Raw genomic sequence first — 18,264 nt, forward strand, 5'->3', positions numbered from 1 at the left:
TCTTCATTAGTTACTCCAGCTACAAAGCGTGCAACTTTCTTTTGCTCCATAGTAATTGTAAAGATAGCATGTGAGCGACTAGAAAACGATACAAAAAGTTAACATGAAGTTCAACATTATAAATTATATAACTTTCAACATAATGAAGTATGGCAACAGTTCAAATAATGAAATGTTCATTCAAAACTCCAAAGCTAGAGATTTTCATTGGCAACACTTTTCAAAAATATATATCACTATGAAATTTTCACCTTGATTTCTCATTCATATTAGTACTCCCAGTGGCACGAGAGTGGGAACCTTGAGATAGATGTGTTGCCATCTCTTCTTTTGTCCTAACTTCTGCCTCGATGACTCCAACCACTGTTGTTCCTCCATCAATTTCTCTAATTTTACCACGCAAATTTGGATCTAGCAAATCATACACTTCATTCTTGAGTACCTGTCATCACATCATACCACATCAAGTAGTGAGGCAAAGGAAACAAAACGAAACAAGCTAAGTAGAAGTATTTCTTTTACCTCAATAAATGAGACTCTAATAACAAATTCTCTTGAATCTTTCATCACTTCGACTCTCTGGAATATGTCTTCCATTACTTTAGGTATGACTCCTACATTACTTCCCTTCCCTGAACAGTCAGTCCCCATGGTGTACGTCTTCCCCGACCCCGTCTTAAAAAACACAAACAGAGTAAACTCAGCAATGTATCAAAACATATTTGCGAGGGTTCTAACTCTATAAGATAAAATAAAAAGTTATACCTGGCCATATGCAATAAGAGTGGCATTACGACCATCGAATAGTGCCTCCACAAGAGGAGAAACACAATCACCGTATAATGCAGAAGCAGGCGAGCCAGTACTACCACCATAAACATAATCGAAGGTGAAGGACTTCGAACCAATTTGCACCTAATTTTGAACACCAAATTTCAAGCTCAATCATACACATATCATCAAATTAGATTAAAACCAATTTTTTTAAAATCAAGTACCTGAGGCAGAGTTCCACCATGAACCACTGAAATGCAATCCGTACCTTCATCTGGCCTGATACTAACCGCGACTCGGATGCGTTGTGAATTCTCCATCTCCAAAACCAGAGAGATTGCGAGAGATCGACGGGCTTTTGGTTTTGTTTGTGTTTTTTTTTTCGAAACGAAATAGAGAGAGAGAAATACAATGCTACTATTGCTATTACTTTGAGAATGAGTTTGAGAGGGTTCGAGAGGGGCTCGAGGGTTTCAGAGTCTTGAGAGCTGATCTGAGGAGAGAGCTAGAGAAGGAGAGCAACGGGAAAGAGAAAAGAATAAGACTAAAAAAAAAAAAATTGAAAGAAGTGTCCTTTTAATACGGGTAGGAATTAAAAAATTATTTTAAACTTTTACCGCTGGAGCCAAAAGTAGCTTCGTAGAATTTTGGCTTTACATACATTAATTTAGAGTATGTATTTATTTTTTTATTTACTTTTTTTTGTGTTTTTTTGATAACTATTTTAGCTCCTTTATTATAAGTACTTTTTGATATTAAACACATTGTATGTATGTAGATAACATTTATTTTACTAAAAATTAAAAATTATTATTAAAAATATTATAGCGAAATATTTTTTATTACTACAAATTAGTGTTCAACCGTTTTTAGCATTTGAATAAATTTTTTTGAAAAATAAAAACAAATAAATAATAATAAGGATTACATTATGTCATTTTTTATTCCTTATAATACTTATTTCTATTCTTATATAATTACCGTTACAGTCTATCAAACGTGCTCTTATAAGTGAAAATTTGTAATTATAAGACATATTATTAATCTATCACTCTTTTTTTTTTTTTTTTGAGAATTTATTAATCTATTACCTTGGTAAAATGAGAAAAAGGAAAAAAGAAAAAAGAAAAAAAAAGTACCAAACACCTCACATATAAATTTTCCTTTTTTCTTTTACCTTAATATAAATTAAAAAAAGAGATTTGAACCGTGAATATTTCCGTTGAAAACACCAAAAAGTATCAATTAAAGTAAGCATTAATAGTTTATAGTTTAAATTTAGTGTGCATTTGGGTTAGGATGAAAAATGAAAATTATTTCATTATTCAGCTTATTTCTACTACTATTCATAGACCCCATTGCTTTTTTTGGCACTATTTATGAGCTCCACTATACTATTTTAACTAACTTTTCCCCTTATTCACAATACTTTCAACAATAATTTTTCAATTTCAACAAAATAAATAATATCTAAACACACCCTAGTCTAGGTTTATAGTTTTGACAGCCAATTAATTTTCTCTTTGTAACTCTGTAATCTTGCATGAATAGGGATCAAAGCCAACCACAAGTTGAATCTCTCTCTCTCTCTCTCTCTCTCTCTCTCTCTCTCTCTCTCTCTCTCTCTCTCTCTCTCTCTCTCTCTCTCTCTCTCTCTCTCTCTCTCTCTCTCTCTCTCTCTCTCTATATATATATATATATATATATATATCTCCCTTTTACCATATATATATAGACTCTACTTATATGGTATCTCCCTTTTACAAAATATGAGGACAAAATTACTTCGCAAAAATAAATAAATAAATACGAGGATAAAATTCCAATTCTAGACCCTGGGACGGGGGTTGTATTCATTGACGGGATTTCTTGATCTTAATTAACACCCTCCAAGGAAAAGAATATAGAATTGCAACATTTGTAGCTTTCAATTTGTCTTTTTTATTTTGGTTGTGTAGGTATTTGGTTTGCTGTTATGTTGTGCGGCCAACTAATCTAGTCTTTGCATGTGTACCCTTCATTTTAGCTAGAAATAAAATTACTTTCCAGACATGAACAGTTTACATAAGCTTAATATATGCACATTGCTATACGCCTGAAATCATTTATCTATTCTGAGGTTGTTACATAGATGTCCAAGTTCAGGCCTCGCATCCATCCATGAAGCGAATGTCGTCTCAGCTGGAGAAGTGCAGTAGAGGTAGGACTTGAAGGTGATTAGGTAAAAATAGCGCCTGCAGAATGGACAAATGAGAATTGGTCATATTAACATTATAGCAAATATTCAGTTTTTTGAACTTCACATACATCCTTAATTAATAAGCCTAGACTTCTGTTTCTGTTTCAGTTTTTTGAAGGGGGGAAGGGGTGGGACCATTGACTTGCACCAAAAGCTGCTCAATTCTACATAACATGACCCAGAAAGAATGGAAAATTAGAAAATCCCCCCACTTGAAATGCAGACCATTTGCTACTGTCAATAGAAAGTGAGCATAACCAGAAATTAGATATTGTTCCAAGTGCTTTTAGGTTGAAGACCATGTGTAGTGCCAACCACAAGTTGTGGGGAGAATCATCTTTAGCTATAACCTTTCCAATACTTATTAAGCCAACCAAAAAACACACCTCCAATTCTCAGCAAAAATATTTGCCTGCTTTTTCTAAAAACATAGTAGTAAAAGCTCACTCTTGGAAAACGACTCATCAGGTACCACCATGCACAACCATGTCGGCCAGTAGTCCTCCCTTAAATTAAACATCTACACTCATCTAATGTTAATTAATGGGGTCTATGACCTACCACAATGAGACCCACTTACCAAAGGCGGTCATTGAAAGAGGAACAGACCCATCCGAAAAAGAATAGTTCAAGCCAGCCATTAAACTAAATTGCTGAGATACATGAACTAACCTTAAAGCCTTTATAGCCATATCCATGAAGTACGCTCGGTGCTCATCATCATCATTGGGCAACTTCTCAAGTTCCTTACTGTAATCAAGAATATCATCTCGCAAATGCCCTGCGCCTTTACACCTTTAAAATGAAGGAACCAACTCAGCACCACCAGTAAAAAATAGCTAATTAATAAAAGGCAAAATTATTTTCCAAGACTAACTCTCAAAAAAGTATGATAAAATTAAAAAAATAACAATTCCAACTGATGCATGATGCTCAAAACAAAGCAAAAAACAATTAAAATCATTGTCCACCAAAAATACCAACCCCAACAAACCATAATAAAATAAAAAAGAGAGGGGGGGAACCTACAACTATTACATGGTCAACTTGTCACCATTACCCTTTTTCTCTTAGATAGAAAGGTAGCACTACAAGCAGATTATAATCTTTTGAGTTCTCCAAAAATGATATACCTTTCAATCACAATGTCAACATCTGATTTGCTTTGGGGACCATACATGAGTACTCTTGTGAGGCTTAGTATATCGCGGTAATCACCCATCCTGCGTGCTTCTTCTTCAGACGCCCTTGAAGGCAAGTTTGCTTCACTTCTAGAGTGCATGTTTGTATCAACCATTAGCTCTGGAATATTTGATGTAAAGGTTGCCTCTGCACCAAGTTTAACACAAATGATTGCCATAGCATATGAGACTCCTCCAAACCCTGTGTGTGATACGAAAAGGTAACACCCTGCAGCACTACAGAAAAAGTTATTGTTAATTTTATTCTAATGGTTAATTTGAGAAGGGTGTTGGGGGGGGGGGCGGGGCGCGGGAGGGATTATGCAGCTAAGTTAGCTACCATTATTTTCTTTCTAACTATCGGGCGATCTAACCTATGAGGATGGAGAGTTGGAAGATAAAAAGTGTTGGATTGGATTTTGAGGTACATGGATAAATTTGTAAATTGATGGAATCTTACTCATAAGATCATCCAATAATTGTATATTTGAATAGAAAGCAGCCTGTGAATAATTTACAACCAAAGGTTGGTTGGAATGCATGTGTAATATTTAGCCATTGATTAAACTATGATTCAGAAAGCTGCAGAAAATTGGATAAATTTGTAAAGAACTAACGGAATCTTCAATTAATAAGATCAACCAATAATTGTATTGTTAAGCAGAAAGCAGCCTGAGACAATTTACAACCAGAGGTCAGTTGGAACATGTCTAATTTTAGCCATTGATTAAACTATGATGCAGCAAGCTGCAACATAATTTCTTACTACTATACTAAATTACCGATCATTTAATAGTGATATTTCTGATAGCAGATATGTTAGGTATGGGCACTTACTCATCTTTACAGTATTGGATTGCATCAACATCAGAAGCTAAAGCCTCTCTCTCTCTAGTCAATGGTATTCTCCTATATGTAATATTATAACCCTCATCTTTCAGAGCAGCATATACTTCAGCAGGCGTCTTCACATTATCTGCTAAGATGTTTTCCCAGTATCCTACAACACTGGACTGATTTAGTGTTGGGCCATGTTCTTCACGATGTAAAAGCATCCGTCCACCAGAATGTCTAACCTCAGATAATATATCTTCTTTTAGTCGTTCCTCCATGTGTTCCACCTGCATAACAAGTATAACAATGCCAGCGGTAAAACATGATATGGCTTTAATGACTTGAGTTTAGAATTTTTATTTTTAAAAATGTGTCATTGTGTACCACTGGGCCTGTGATTCCCACATGCTTGAGTGTATCAACAGGTTTATTTAGCTCCCTTAGGGCAAATGGCGTGCCATTAATGTAAACAACTGCTTCTTCTCTCAGATCAGTTAATATTACTTTATGAGCAACAGAGTTTTCTGCTTTAGGCTTGGCACCTAAATATGCTAACATCTCTTTTGCACCATCAATTGTTGGAGTTGCCATGCTATACACGGGGAATCCATCTACCTGAAACAAATGGAAGTTTTAGGTTTAGAAACAACTTGGAAACTCATACCATAAAGCTCATCTCTTGATGGCTACATGATAAGCCAGTCATGAAAGAGCCTTTACTTGCGTACTTTTTCAAATATGTAATCTAGAAAAAATAATGGAATGTTTTTACAAATAGCATAACCTAGTCCAACCAACAAATTGGGCCAAACACAGGCCTTAAAGCCAATATTTAGACATGGATGCAAAGGAATTTGAGATTAATGCAACAATCAAACATCATATAGCCGAGAAGGAAACCCAATGAAATCTGACTGTATTTGATGTCCCTTTGCTTTATGGCCTTTGTCCCGCTGACCAAGAGCACATATGACATTTACATGTTCATATTCATAATTACATGCATTTCTATGTGAAGTATGAAGGCCATGTTTCTCTGCTTTGAGGACAGGATGACAAAAAAACTTGATAACAAGATGCAATTACATGCAGAGAAGAGCAATAACTGCACCAAACAAGGGTTTCTCAATACAAGCTGGAAACAGAAAGTTGGGGGTTTTTTTTTGAGGGGAGAGTAAGAATAGTACCAAAAGTGGCCTGAGCCTTGCCTTAGATTTTACATACAAGTTGAAGGGTTAGAGCAAATACCATATAAATCCAATCTTGCAATCATCTTTCTCAATACAAGCTGAAAACAGAAAGTTGGGGTTTTTTTTTTTTTGAGGGGAGAGTAAAAATAGTACCAAGAGTGGCCTGAGCCTTGCCTTAGATTTTACATACAGGTTGAAGGGTTAGAGCAAACACCATATAAATCCAATCTTGCAATCATCCAGAAGATCATCAATACCATAAATTAGCACAATTAGATTCTGATGGGATTTCATTAACCCAACATTAAGGAGGTCCTTGGAAAATAAGTTAAATGAAGGGATTTACAGTCAAACAACATCTCAAACAAGCTTTCAATAACAAATATCTTAGTTAAAATAATTTGCTGGAAAGGCATATCCCATCGATACCAGGTGCCAAAAAAGAGGTTGCAAATAATATTTTGGATTTAATGTATCAATGTTTTCCACAAAATGAATTACTGAAAAATACAATCAGAAGAGATAATTACTTTTGCATGGATTACCCAGCCAGGATAAGAATTAGTGTATATCAATATTTCGTTTCATTTTCCCACCAGATATGTTAAATTAATAGCTATATTGATTGCAACAATAAGAGGTTGAGCCTTGGTGCAATGACAAGTGCCTTCCCCTAAAAGCAAAAAGTCACAGGTTCTAGTTTGGGAATCAGCCTCCCTCAAAAAATTTGGGTTAAGGCTACCAACCAATTACCTTATGGCATTACAAATTTAACGATAGTTCTTTGCTTTTGGAGTATTTATATACCTTGTAAACATGTGGTGCAGCATCAATTTGTATATGGCTGGAAGTTCTTTGACCAGGAAAGAAGTACATTTTCAATATAGAGCCTTTCCCCAAAACAGAACCATTACGGTTGTTGACAATGGCATCCATCACTGCATCACCATGTTGGGACTCATGTGGTGCTCTCAACTCCTCCTGTGTTCCAAAGTCCAAAATAGGGGATGCGATCATCTCCAAGTCATTAAATAAAAAATATACATAAATAATAATAAATTACAATGCTAATTCAAAAAATCATGTTTCTGCCCTTGACCATAAACAAAAAATAAATCAGTCTCGATGTATAGAAGAGGATTTACTGGAACAGCAAAAAATCGGCCAGGCCTTAATCTTATGCTCCATTTCATTGCTTGGACCTCTGGTCTCTGATGCAACCAATTCTTAAATGTCATCCTGGATTCTCCTTGCCTACAAAACCCATCAAATGCTTCACTTCCAAGATATGCTGCAAAGGCAATTAAACGGAAGTATCGCTCCAAGTACTCAGCACCACGGTTCAATGCAACCCTCCTCACCCTTGGCTCAACATGTTGTTGATTGAATACCTTTCTATATTGCAGAACTGCTTGTCGTATGTTTTGCAGAGCAGAACATCTATCAATAATAGCATCTAAGGCTTCCCGACATTCCACCCCATTATCAAATAATCTTGTTATTGTCCACAACAACAGGATGTCATTTATACCAAAAACCCGACCTTTCTCTTTTTCAGATCTTATTTTTGTGATACCGGTGGTTGAGGCAGCAACACTACCTCCAGTTTCGTCACCACTTGAGGTACCACCATTCACCTCTTCATGGGTCTTATCATCAACCAGGATTTTTATAGGTCTTCCATAATCAATTCTAAGTTTCAGAAGGCAAGCAATCACAGTACCAGTGGTCGTCCTTCCTCTACCCATCTGTGAATATAAGAAAAGCAATCAAGGAATGAAGTGAAAAGAAAAAGAGGGGGGTGGAGGAATACACGCACAAACACTCAAGTATATGAACATCTCTATGCACATTTAAAGCAGCCAGAGAATAAAAATTTGACCTGGCAATTGAAAACAAAAGCAGTATCCTTCAAAGCAGAAGCAATATTCACTGCCAATGTGTCAAAGTCAGAACTTTTGGGAGCTTTACCATCCGTAATTGGCACACGTGCATACTTAATGGGAAAACCATTAGCCTCTAAGCTTTTGAAAACCTCAAGTGGGGTCTGAATGGAATCAGAACTCACGTGTTCCCAAGCATCAAATATTTGCCCATCATCTGTTTCATGAATAACCATTATAGCATTCCCATAGTGTTCAGCTTCTCGCAGGATATCTTCTTTTAATCGAGATTCCATTCTCTCAACCCTCTCACGATCAATACCCTGAAAGCAGCAACAATTGTAACTTCACCAACAATGGCAGGTTAAAGTTGGGAGTTCAAATGTTCATAAAGTCCACATACAAATGAAAAAAAAGGACTGCTTCAAACAAGTAGTGTTCCAATGGTGTCTAGAGTTCAATCCCTTGCTATGGATCCGACATTCTATGGCTACATTGGATTTCATGAATCAATTAGATTTTCAGGGACTTCCCCTCCACAAGGCAGGGATCTGGCTCCCAAACAACCAACCTGAATTTACAGGTCAGGTTCAATCACGTATTTTTTTTTTGGTAATTCCTAAACACACCTGTTATATTATATAAGGTTCTTGTTCTTGTGTTGGGTCTGTTGGAGCAAGGTAAGAGTTAGAGAAGTTATGTTTGTGTGATATTCTCCATTACTATAAAAATTCTCACAATCTTTTCCAGTGAATGTAGGTGAAAGGCCAAACTGTTCTCTATCTGCTTATTGTTTCCTAATTGATTTGTTTAAGACATTCTATTGGCCATTCAAACCACAGATCCTAGGCCTTGGGTCAACAGGAAACCATGTCAATATTGAGAGATGGTATTTGGTTGTGGGACCCATGTGCACGTTGTTACAAGTGTAACAGTGACAAAATAAACATCCCAATGTCGGACACCAATATTTTTTGTAACCTAATACTCAATCGTCATAAATACTTCAGTGGCAAAGTTCCAAGTGCGCGTTGTTACAAGTTCTCTTGCTTTATTTTTGGATACTCAAGTGGCAAAGTTCCAAGGCTCATTGCATGCAAAGTAACAATTTATGATGTGGATTTTCTACAATTTTGAACAGCAAAGAGAAATGGTCTATTATAAGAACACTAGGGCAGGCATCAATGGGCACTACATTAGGACACAGATGCAATAACATATTGTCCTCTTAACAGCAATGTAACTCAGTATTATACTCTTCAACTACTCAAGTCAGCATTTCAAGACAAGAGCACTACATGTTCAAAATAAACACTGCATTTTGAAAATATGGACATGGTTTATCATTTAGACATTACTTTATGTATTAGGTCCAATACCAATTGCTAATTTCACCATAATAAGTTCTGGTGTCTAATAACGTTGTCAACACCAATCTAGATAATGCCCTCCATACTCCACTCTAATAAAGTTAATATAGATGTAAAATGAAAATATAGATTTTACCGAGTACTCCAGCATGTTTTTGTATGGTCTTTCAACTTCACGGAGAACAAATGGTTTTCCATTGATGTAAATAACAGGTTCTTCTCTCATATTGTGCCAAAAAACAGGACGACCACGTTTAGAACTGCCAATCCTCTGAATGACAGAGAGAATTCCATCAATGGTTGGATTTGCCACCCCATAAACTGGAAACCCAGGAACTTCTCTAAAATTAGGCGCACCTTCCACTCTCTCCGGTAAACTTGTGTTTTGACAACCAGGACAATGGTCACTTTTTAGAACAGTTTGACTTCCAAGAACCTCACCCTTTCTAAGGGCAGCAACTACACCCATCTCAGAAGGGCGGCCATCAGCAGATTCGGCAATCTTCATCAGAGATGGCTTTAAAGTTGCATATCCAAGTGCACCCATTGGATCTCTCCTGAGCAATCTGCAACAAGGCACCATTGTAGTGAAGAAAGAACCGAGCCATAATGCATGAACCAAATAAACAATGCATAAGAATCCATCTAAAAAAAAATGAATTGGACAAAAGCAATGCATCACAATTAGAAATCCACTCAATAACTAGGTAGATGGTCCATACAAGTGGTAGAAACAGTTAGTTTATGAACCGGTTATTCCACAATGAACTCTAACCATGTGGTGATGAATGAATATTGATCTGTAAACACTATACCATTAGCACGTTTACTCTCCTAGGCTGCTCTCTCTGGAAACTTAAATAATAAATACTTACAACTTTTACCTGCGAATAATACTATACAATTCTGGCCTTGCTCTCATCCACTCAGCAAAGCTGCTATGACCAAATGAACATGAGCGGATAGCTGCTCCCTCAGAATGAATAAATACAGCAAAGCATATAAGAAAGTAGTATCTTTCCAAGTACTCCACAAAAAATGAAAGTGATGCCTCCCTTTTCATCTCATCCGGTTGACGCAGAATACTACTACGATAAGTGGCAATTGCTTCACGTAAGTTCTACAATTCAAATCAAAGAAACAGTTAATATGACATGAAAATAAACCTTACAGCTACAAGCCAAGAAAATGCATGTCAAGGGAGCAAATGAAACACATAAGGAAGGAATAAGTTTATTCAGACAAACTTTATGAAATTTGAACAAATAGAAACCATACCAAAATGGAGCAAGATTAGAGACCAAACCTGCATGGTGGCACACTTGTCAATGACTTTATCCACTTGTCTTTTTCCTTCAACACCACCCTAAAGCCATGTCAATATCAGTAAAAACAAAAACTTAAAATAGAATTCTAAATGTTGATCTAAGAGCAACAAGAGCTAATATCAAATACCTCTAATACCCGAATCAAGCTTCTTATGACTGCATATTCTCCTCTACGAATTGCCTCTTCTGAATTTGGCAAATGGTCAGCAACATTAGCACCAGAGTCAGAAACTCTCCCAATGGAATTGATTCTTGGAATACCTGTTCCATGTGAAAATACCTTACAACATTAAAAGATTTCGTCACTAAAAGAGGTATGCATTGCTCAAAGAGTAGAGGATGAAAAGTAACAGGACTACCAGAATTTCCAATACGGTTGAGATAAATCAATGTTGCAATCACCATCCCAGTTGTAGTTCGTCCACGTCCCATTTGACAGTTGAAAATTATCTCTGTATTTAAGTTTGCTTGAGAAATTTTATGCACCTGAAAACACAATGGATATCAAATCTATCCAATCCAAAAATGCCATTGAACTAATCCTTTAAGTCAAATTCAAGAATAGACTATCCTAAACTGAAATGTTAAAAACCATCATTGCCTTACTGAATGTTTTCAATTCAAACGACAATAGTATTCCAACACATAATTCTCAAATATTACTTTTTGATAAGTAAATCAAATAAGTAAAAAGAATAACAGAGGGCATGGAATTTTAACACGTGATAATTCAACAAATTAACTCTTTATGAGGAAAAAAAGATGGGTTTGTGAAATTCTCTCCCTCTATTTTTTCTTTTTTTTTTCCTTTTTTTTTGGGGGTTGGGGGGGGGGGGGGGGGTGTGGAGGTTGGGAAGGATAAAACCTTAGCTCCTCTTTCTTTCAATATGTATCACAATATTCTATAGTTGTTTTCCCCATCTAATTTATGGCCAAACCTCAAGTGCTCAATGAGGGCTTGATAGCTTCTGATTTTTCAGGCAAGATGCATTGCATGAAAGCCAACCAGAAAGCATAAGACTGAAAGGCATAGCAGTACTTGCTTTGTACTTTACAATATATCCTTAGTTATCCATTATATACTTTGTTTTTTATAACATTTCTTTCTTCTTCTTCTTTTCTGCTGAACAAATGAAGTTAAGAGGCCAGTTGTAGCAATCGTACTTGGGCAGGACCATATTAGCCTCTACTCGCTGAGGAAACAATAGCAAGAGAGGCCAAGAGAAGCCCACAAAGTGGAGGATCGGTAGAAAATCCCTCAAACAGATTCTCAAGTATAGCCTAACCATAGCCCTACCAGGGTCCCGTATCATCAGGTGGTGGACATCTTCAGTGAGCCAAACATCACGTTCTTAAGGGTTCAAACTCAGGATATTCAACATTGACCCCAACCAAACCACTTGGGAATAAACCTTTTCCCCTGAGTCACTCACCTTGGTGGTTATGTTTTGAATAGGATGATTTCTAGTCATCACTAAGAAACTGAAAAAATCATGTGCTAGTCATGTAAGTCTGCACATTTTTTTTATTGTAAGTCTTTAAACAATCTAGACTAGAGATTTTTGGGAGGTTAAGATCTAATTATACTAGGGTTACATTTGCTTTTCAGCATCATGGTTGAATTAAGAAACATACCCCCAACATCAAAAAGAGTCACCTCCAGATTTTTCACTAACACAAACAAGGTAAAAAAATAAGGAAGCCCACTATTTCATTCACAATGTTAAAACTTTTTCATATCAAATGTAAAATGAAAATTGGATAACTTGTGATCCCACGCCAACAGGTACTTCATAAATTTCTTAAATATCATTATTCAAATAAAAATTTAGAACATGAAAACTCACCAAAATATCAAAATCTGTCTCCTTTGGTGATTTTTCATCAGTAATAGGAACACGTTCATAGTCAACAAGGTACCCCTCTACTTGCAATTCCTCATACACCTATACAATGGGAATAGGCTTTAATAGTTTTTTGAGAAAACTGGTGGAACAATTCTGCTTACCAAACCTGAGATGAGTTCTAACAGCAATACCTCTAGGGGTGTCTTTACAGAATCACGTGACACTGGTTCCCACTGGTCCACCATCTGACCATCTGGCAGTTCATCAGTGACAAGGATCTTATTTCCATATCTGCTATGTCAGATGTACATAGAAAATTTGCCATCATACAAATCAGGAAGAATCAATGGTAGAAACAACCATGTATCATATGTAAGGCATCACAGATATTACAGACTGCATCAATAGAACATACCTTGCAGCTTCTATCAAGATATCTTCTCTCAATCGAGCTTCCATTTGTTCAACCCTATCCCTGTTGATTCCCTGATTTTAAATAAAAAGTCACAATCAGGTTGCAAACAGACATAAATTACAATCAGTATTACCATAGTTTGCTGAAAGACCTGCACACACAGACACTTTTGTCTGTAAGAAATGTTCATAACAAGTAACATATTTTGAAGAAACGGGTTCCATTTTATACAGTCAAGTGATACTCAGGGTTCTCAGAAAAAGATTTCACTTTTACTTGTAACTTAATTTATATTGGATTTATATGCCCATTCTAACCAAAAATTACATGTTCAACCGATTTTTATTTAATAAAAAAATATTACTGAAAAGTGCATAAATGCAGCACTAAGAAACAGGAAGTGTACAAGATACCCCTAGATAGAGGAAATCAAGAAAAACAAAAAAGCCAACTCCTAATTTAAAGCAAAAAGAAAGTAAAATCTTGGGGAAGAGCCAGCCGATTAAAAGGTGAGCACAATGTGTTTTGTATATGGAAGTTCAACACCATCAAAAGTTTCATTGTTGTTTACCAATCAAAGGAAAAGGTTAGATTTTTCTTCTCTTGTCTAAGCAGCACATAATGTATAATAGCGGCACACCCAATAAACCTTATCCCTACCAAAGCTTCTTATCCAACTAACCAACATTATATTCACCATACAACATCACCCAGAAAATCTCAAACCAGGGTAAACTAAATCCTAAAACTATTTAACAACAAACAATGAAGTAGAATACTGACCATTTTCTCCCAACAACTTTTACTTAGATAACACAAATAATATAGTAACTCTTCCATTTATCTTAAAATGTTTTATTAATAATAAAATAATATCTCTTCATGCTTTCCCAAATTGTCCATAGCAAGAATCTTTCTCAAAGTAAAGAAAGCTATCTGAGGTAATGCATTAGAACGCCAAATCTCTCCCAAGGAAATGCAATGCTTGATTTCCATGCCAAAGCCCAATAGACCGATCAAACATTATATTGCTTATGACTTGATAAAATACAGCATATCCAGCCATCATCTACCTATAAAACTTGCCTAAGTACAGCATCTCTAAGAAAATTGATTCGTGGTTTGCTATTATTGAAATAACAGTGTACAAAATCCAAAGTTGAAATGACAATATGATATCAATAAAATCATTCCTAGTTGGAGTGTTATGTGTGTTTGACACTATGTACAAAAACTAGTTTTTGAATGATGATAACCTATCTTGCTATCATTTTGAAAAAAGTAAAGCATTTTAAATATTTGGCGCACAAGCCCCAAGGGATAATAAAACATCACATGCAGGTGCTAATAACTGCAGAATCTAATACCATATTAAAAATTGCTAGGATGCAATCATTCATACACTAAATACAAAGTGATAGAGACAAGAACTGAAAAGGTTGGTTTAAAAAGATATGCCAATTCATAATAGTAAATTTTTCCACAATAACATACCGTATATTCAAGGTTGGAGAAGGGCTGCTCCACATCACGCAACACAAAAGGTCGCCCATTGATGTAGACCACCTGTTTCAGGAAGAGAAACAGACAAAATTAATTTATGGATTGGAAAACAAAAGGAAGCCCATATTTTTTTTATGAGACTTTGAACATCACGGTGCTTAACTTTTGATTGAACTATTTTTACATAGAATTTCCATGAAAAGGCTATGTGTTTGAATGATTTCATTTAGACTCTTGGAAAATTAAATAAAATCTATCTCTAGTCTCTGTACATCTGATGCATAAGTACAGTATTAAAAACATTGTACTTTTTAAGATCTCATACTAGAAAGTCCTCCCTCCCTGCCACAAGTGAGGGAAAGAAAATACTGACTATGAAATCTGTAATATTTTACTTATATTTTAGATTCTTAAATTCATTTTTATATGAGTAATGACTTACATAAATGAAAAATAGTCTTTATCCCACCTTTAAACTTTGATGTCTTTTGAGATTATCCAAAATTTTAGGTAATATTTTGCACCTTACAGATGATTGTGGTTAATTGCATTAGACCAAAGGCCAAACATGAGCTATAAAAATATCAATACAACCAAAATAAATAGAGTTTCATTGGAAGCAAAATACCGGCTCCTCACGAAGGCTAATCCAAAGAACATGAGCTCGTAGGCTATCCATTTGAGCCCCAATATGCTTAAGAACATTTCGAATTCCATCAATGGTTGGGATTGCGACACCGTGAACACGTAATGAGTCAGCCTATTAACAGCAGCCACAAATTAAAAGGGAAGAAGAAAAAAAAAAAAAATACATGTGAACTAGAGTAACAATGTCTAAAGGCATCTACACTAGACTATAGACAAAAGCACTCCACAAAATGAACACAGATCACAACTTGTAAATAATATGTACTCTTATACAATGCAATTAGTTTTACAAAGCATCTCAACATATGAGGAGTTAGTTTTATTGTTATGTTATGGCTGTTTAACATTTGCTAATTGCTATGCATGTTTAGGGAATCTCCAGAATACAGAAATTAACGAACCCCAAAAAACAAAAACAAAAGAAGAAAACTGAAACTGAAAAGAGGGGAAAAACCTGACGGTAATTGGGAGCACCATCGATGTGAGGAGACAAGCGTTTATTCTGGCAACCAGGAAAATGGTCGCTCTTCAGAATAGTCTTTTTGCCAAGCACTGATCCTCCTCTTTGCTTCATAACTTGCTCTGGCTCCTTTTGCACCGACATTCTACTTCTACTTCTACTTCTCAACTCTTTTATCACTCAATTTTACAAACAAACCTATAATTTTGGGGGTACAAATTAGGGGGAATGATTTTTTTTTGAAAAATAGACACAAACGCGGATACGATTTTTTTTTTTTATCTACTTAAAACTAAAAATCATTCATTCAACTACATCTATATATATATATATATATATATCCAAGTGTTTAAATGGTATGCGTTTTTTTTTTTTTTTTCCCGACTCCCAAAGTTTCACAACGTGAAATGTGTGCAGCTTTTTAATATATAGACACATATAACAATATTTATATAATAATGTAAAAATAAATAAAAATTTAGTTCAACGCGTCTGGTGTGTTAGCACCTAGCAATGTGAAGTAATATACTTTTGCTGTGGATGCCTAACCGCCCATCAGGAGATGCCACCTACTCCCTTTACTTTTAGTCATTATCTTCTGTACCGGAAATACTCACCACAAAAAACTTTCTAAAACCTTTTTTTTTGGTTTTTTGTCTGTTTTTTTGTTTTTTTTGTTCTTTGTTTTTTTGTTTTTATATCATACACCACATTACAGCAGGTAACTTTTGAATTCAGTCGTTATCGATAGAAAAACAAAACATGTGGAGAATATGCTCTTTCAGCTTCTCTTGCACATGCCCCAAGAGTGTTGCTTCTAGTTGTCTCCTTTTTTTAAAGGGAATTGGGAAATCAAATCATGCTTTAAATCTTGTTTCTTACGTTTGTTATTATATATTAATTGAATTATAAACCAAGAAAAAACATTATGATAAACGAGGTTATATGGTACTTGCATTTTGTGTAATAATTGTATACTAGTCTCTGAGCACGCGTTCAAAGGCTTTTCTATTTTTTAAGTAAAGATTAATAATTTACATTTATTATAATTTGAGATTTCTATTTTTTCGAATCACAAAAAAAAAAAAAAAAAAAAATGCAGGGTGAGTTTTATAGATTTGAGGAGTTTTAAAACTAACAAAAGAGTGATTTTATTTTATAGGGAGTTAGAGGAGTAAAAGTAGGAATTTAAATTAACTTAAAAGTAGGAGTTTATTAAAAGTAGGAAAACATTTCAACGTAGAAGTAGGAATTTGTTATTTTTGTCAATTTACTATTTTAATCTCATTTTTAAGTTTTAGATAGGGGTATTTTTTACAATAAAAAAAGCAATAACTAACTTTCTTTTGTCAATTTACTGTTTTAAGGTGAGTTTTTGTGAGTTTTTAGGCAAAAATCAAAAGTGGGTTTAGTTGCCAAATAAGGGTGGGAATGTTTTGGGGATTTTTAAGTTATGAGAAATAAGTGATAGGGTGATGAGTGATGAGTTAACTATCACTCAGCAACCAAACAAGGACTAAGTGGTCTCCTCCAGATGAGGGTCTTTATAAAATTAACTTTGACGAGGCTATCTTGAGGACCAAGCTTGTGTTGGGTTGGGCGTGGTAATTAGGGATTTAGCGAGATTGATTATTGGTGCTTTCAATCAAAAGATCAGACTCCCTAGTTTAGTGGTGATGGTGGAGGCCCTAACTGCTAGCTAGCCATTTCCTTTGTTAGAGAGATTAGCATCCTTTGGGTTATGGTGGAAAGCAACTCCCTGCAAGTTATTAAGGCCATCAATAATACTAAACCTTCTAAGACTTCTTATGGGCATATCATCGATGGGATTAAACTGTTGTCTTCTTCTTTGCCTTGTTGTAGTTTTGTTCATGTTAGGCGCGAGAGTAATAAGTTAGCACATGCCCTAGCGCGTAGAGCAATTTTATCTGCTGATACTGATGTGTGGTTGGAAGATTTACCACGTGATTTGGATGATGTTTTTCAGTTTGAATTACTTTAATAAAATTTCCTTACTGGTTTCTCAAAAAACAATTGTGAGAGTGCTTTTTTTTTTAGCACACAGGCCCAAGGATCCTGGGCCAAATAGTTGTAGTTTGGTGGACTGGGCTTGGTTCACCGCAACTAAATGGGGGCTGATTACGAACCAAGTTGTGCGCAAGTCACATAAATCTCCTCAAGGTAAAAATGCGATTCCTCCTAAGCAATAAAATACCATTATAAGTGTTTTAGTATCATAAAATGACCCTTTACTCTTACAAAATAAGTAAAATAGATGTTCATAATATTCACAATGAGAAAGAGATTGAAATAGAATATTAAAGGCTTATTTTTTATCGTATAAACATTTTAAAGAATTCTTTCACTTGGTACCCCGAGCGTACTGTTGTGGGATCCCGGGACGTACTGTCATGGGATCCCGGGGCGTATTAGGCCTGTAAGAACCTAGAATCTCTGGTTCTCTGCACTATACAATCTTTCTCCATGCTTGTTATGCAATGGAGTTTTGTCCTTTCATTTTACCTCTATAGGTCTTACACAAGAAAAACTATACAGTGCACATATCTTCAAATAATTGTTAGTTTCTTAGAT

The 18,264-nt window shown here is 35.4% G+C and overlaps 1 protein-coding gene across 4 annotated transcripts; it reads right to left on the reverse strand.

Annotated features, from left to right (window-relative positions):
- Positions 1 to 2,770: 2,770 nt before the first annotated feature.
- On the reverse strand, positions 2,771 to 15,998 carry LOC126698360 (uncharacterized). Of its 4 annotated transcripts, none has more exons than XM_050395528.1 (19): positions 15,672 to 15,991; positions 15,193 to 15,324; positions 14,556 to 14,627; positions 13,062 to 13,132; positions 12,838 to 12,937; positions 12,647 to 12,745; positions 11,159 to 11,285; positions 10,927 to 11,060; positions 10,778 to 10,837; positions 10,356 to 10,591; positions 9,608 to 10,037; positions 8,101 to 8,424; positions 7,364 to 7,966; positions 7,026 to 7,199; positions 5,413 to 5,643; positions 5,032 to 5,315; positions 4,147 to 4,431; positions 3,686 to 3,808; positions 2,771 to 3,008 (listed from the first exon to the last, which is right to left on the reverse strand). In XM_050395528.1, the coding sequence occupies exons 1-19, from the start codon at positions 15,687 to 15,689 to the stop codon at positions 2,876 to 2,878; spliced, it is 3,636 nt and encodes a 1,211-aa protein (XP_050251485.1). In that variant the 5' UTR covers positions 15,690 to 15,991; the 3' UTR covers positions 2,771 to 2,875. The 4 variants fall into 4 exon arrangements, with proteins under 4 accessions (XP_050251485.1, XP_050251484.1, XP_050251486.1 ...); XM_050395527.1 differs by having other exon boundaries at positions 15,667 to 15,991; XM_050395530.1 differs by lacking the exons at positions 2,771 to 3,008; positions 3,686 to 3,808 and having other exon boundaries at positions 4,317 to 4,423; positions 15,667 to 15,998.
- Positions 15,999 to 18,264: the final 2,266 nt, after the last annotated feature.

The sequence above is a fragment of the Quercus robur genome, chromosome 9, assembly GCF_932294415.1.
Source record: "Quercus robur chromosome 9, dhQueRobu3.1, whole genome shotgun sequence".
Lineage (NCBI taxonomy): Eukaryota > Viridiplantae > Streptophyta > Magnoliopsida > Fagales > Fagaceae > Quercus > Quercus robur.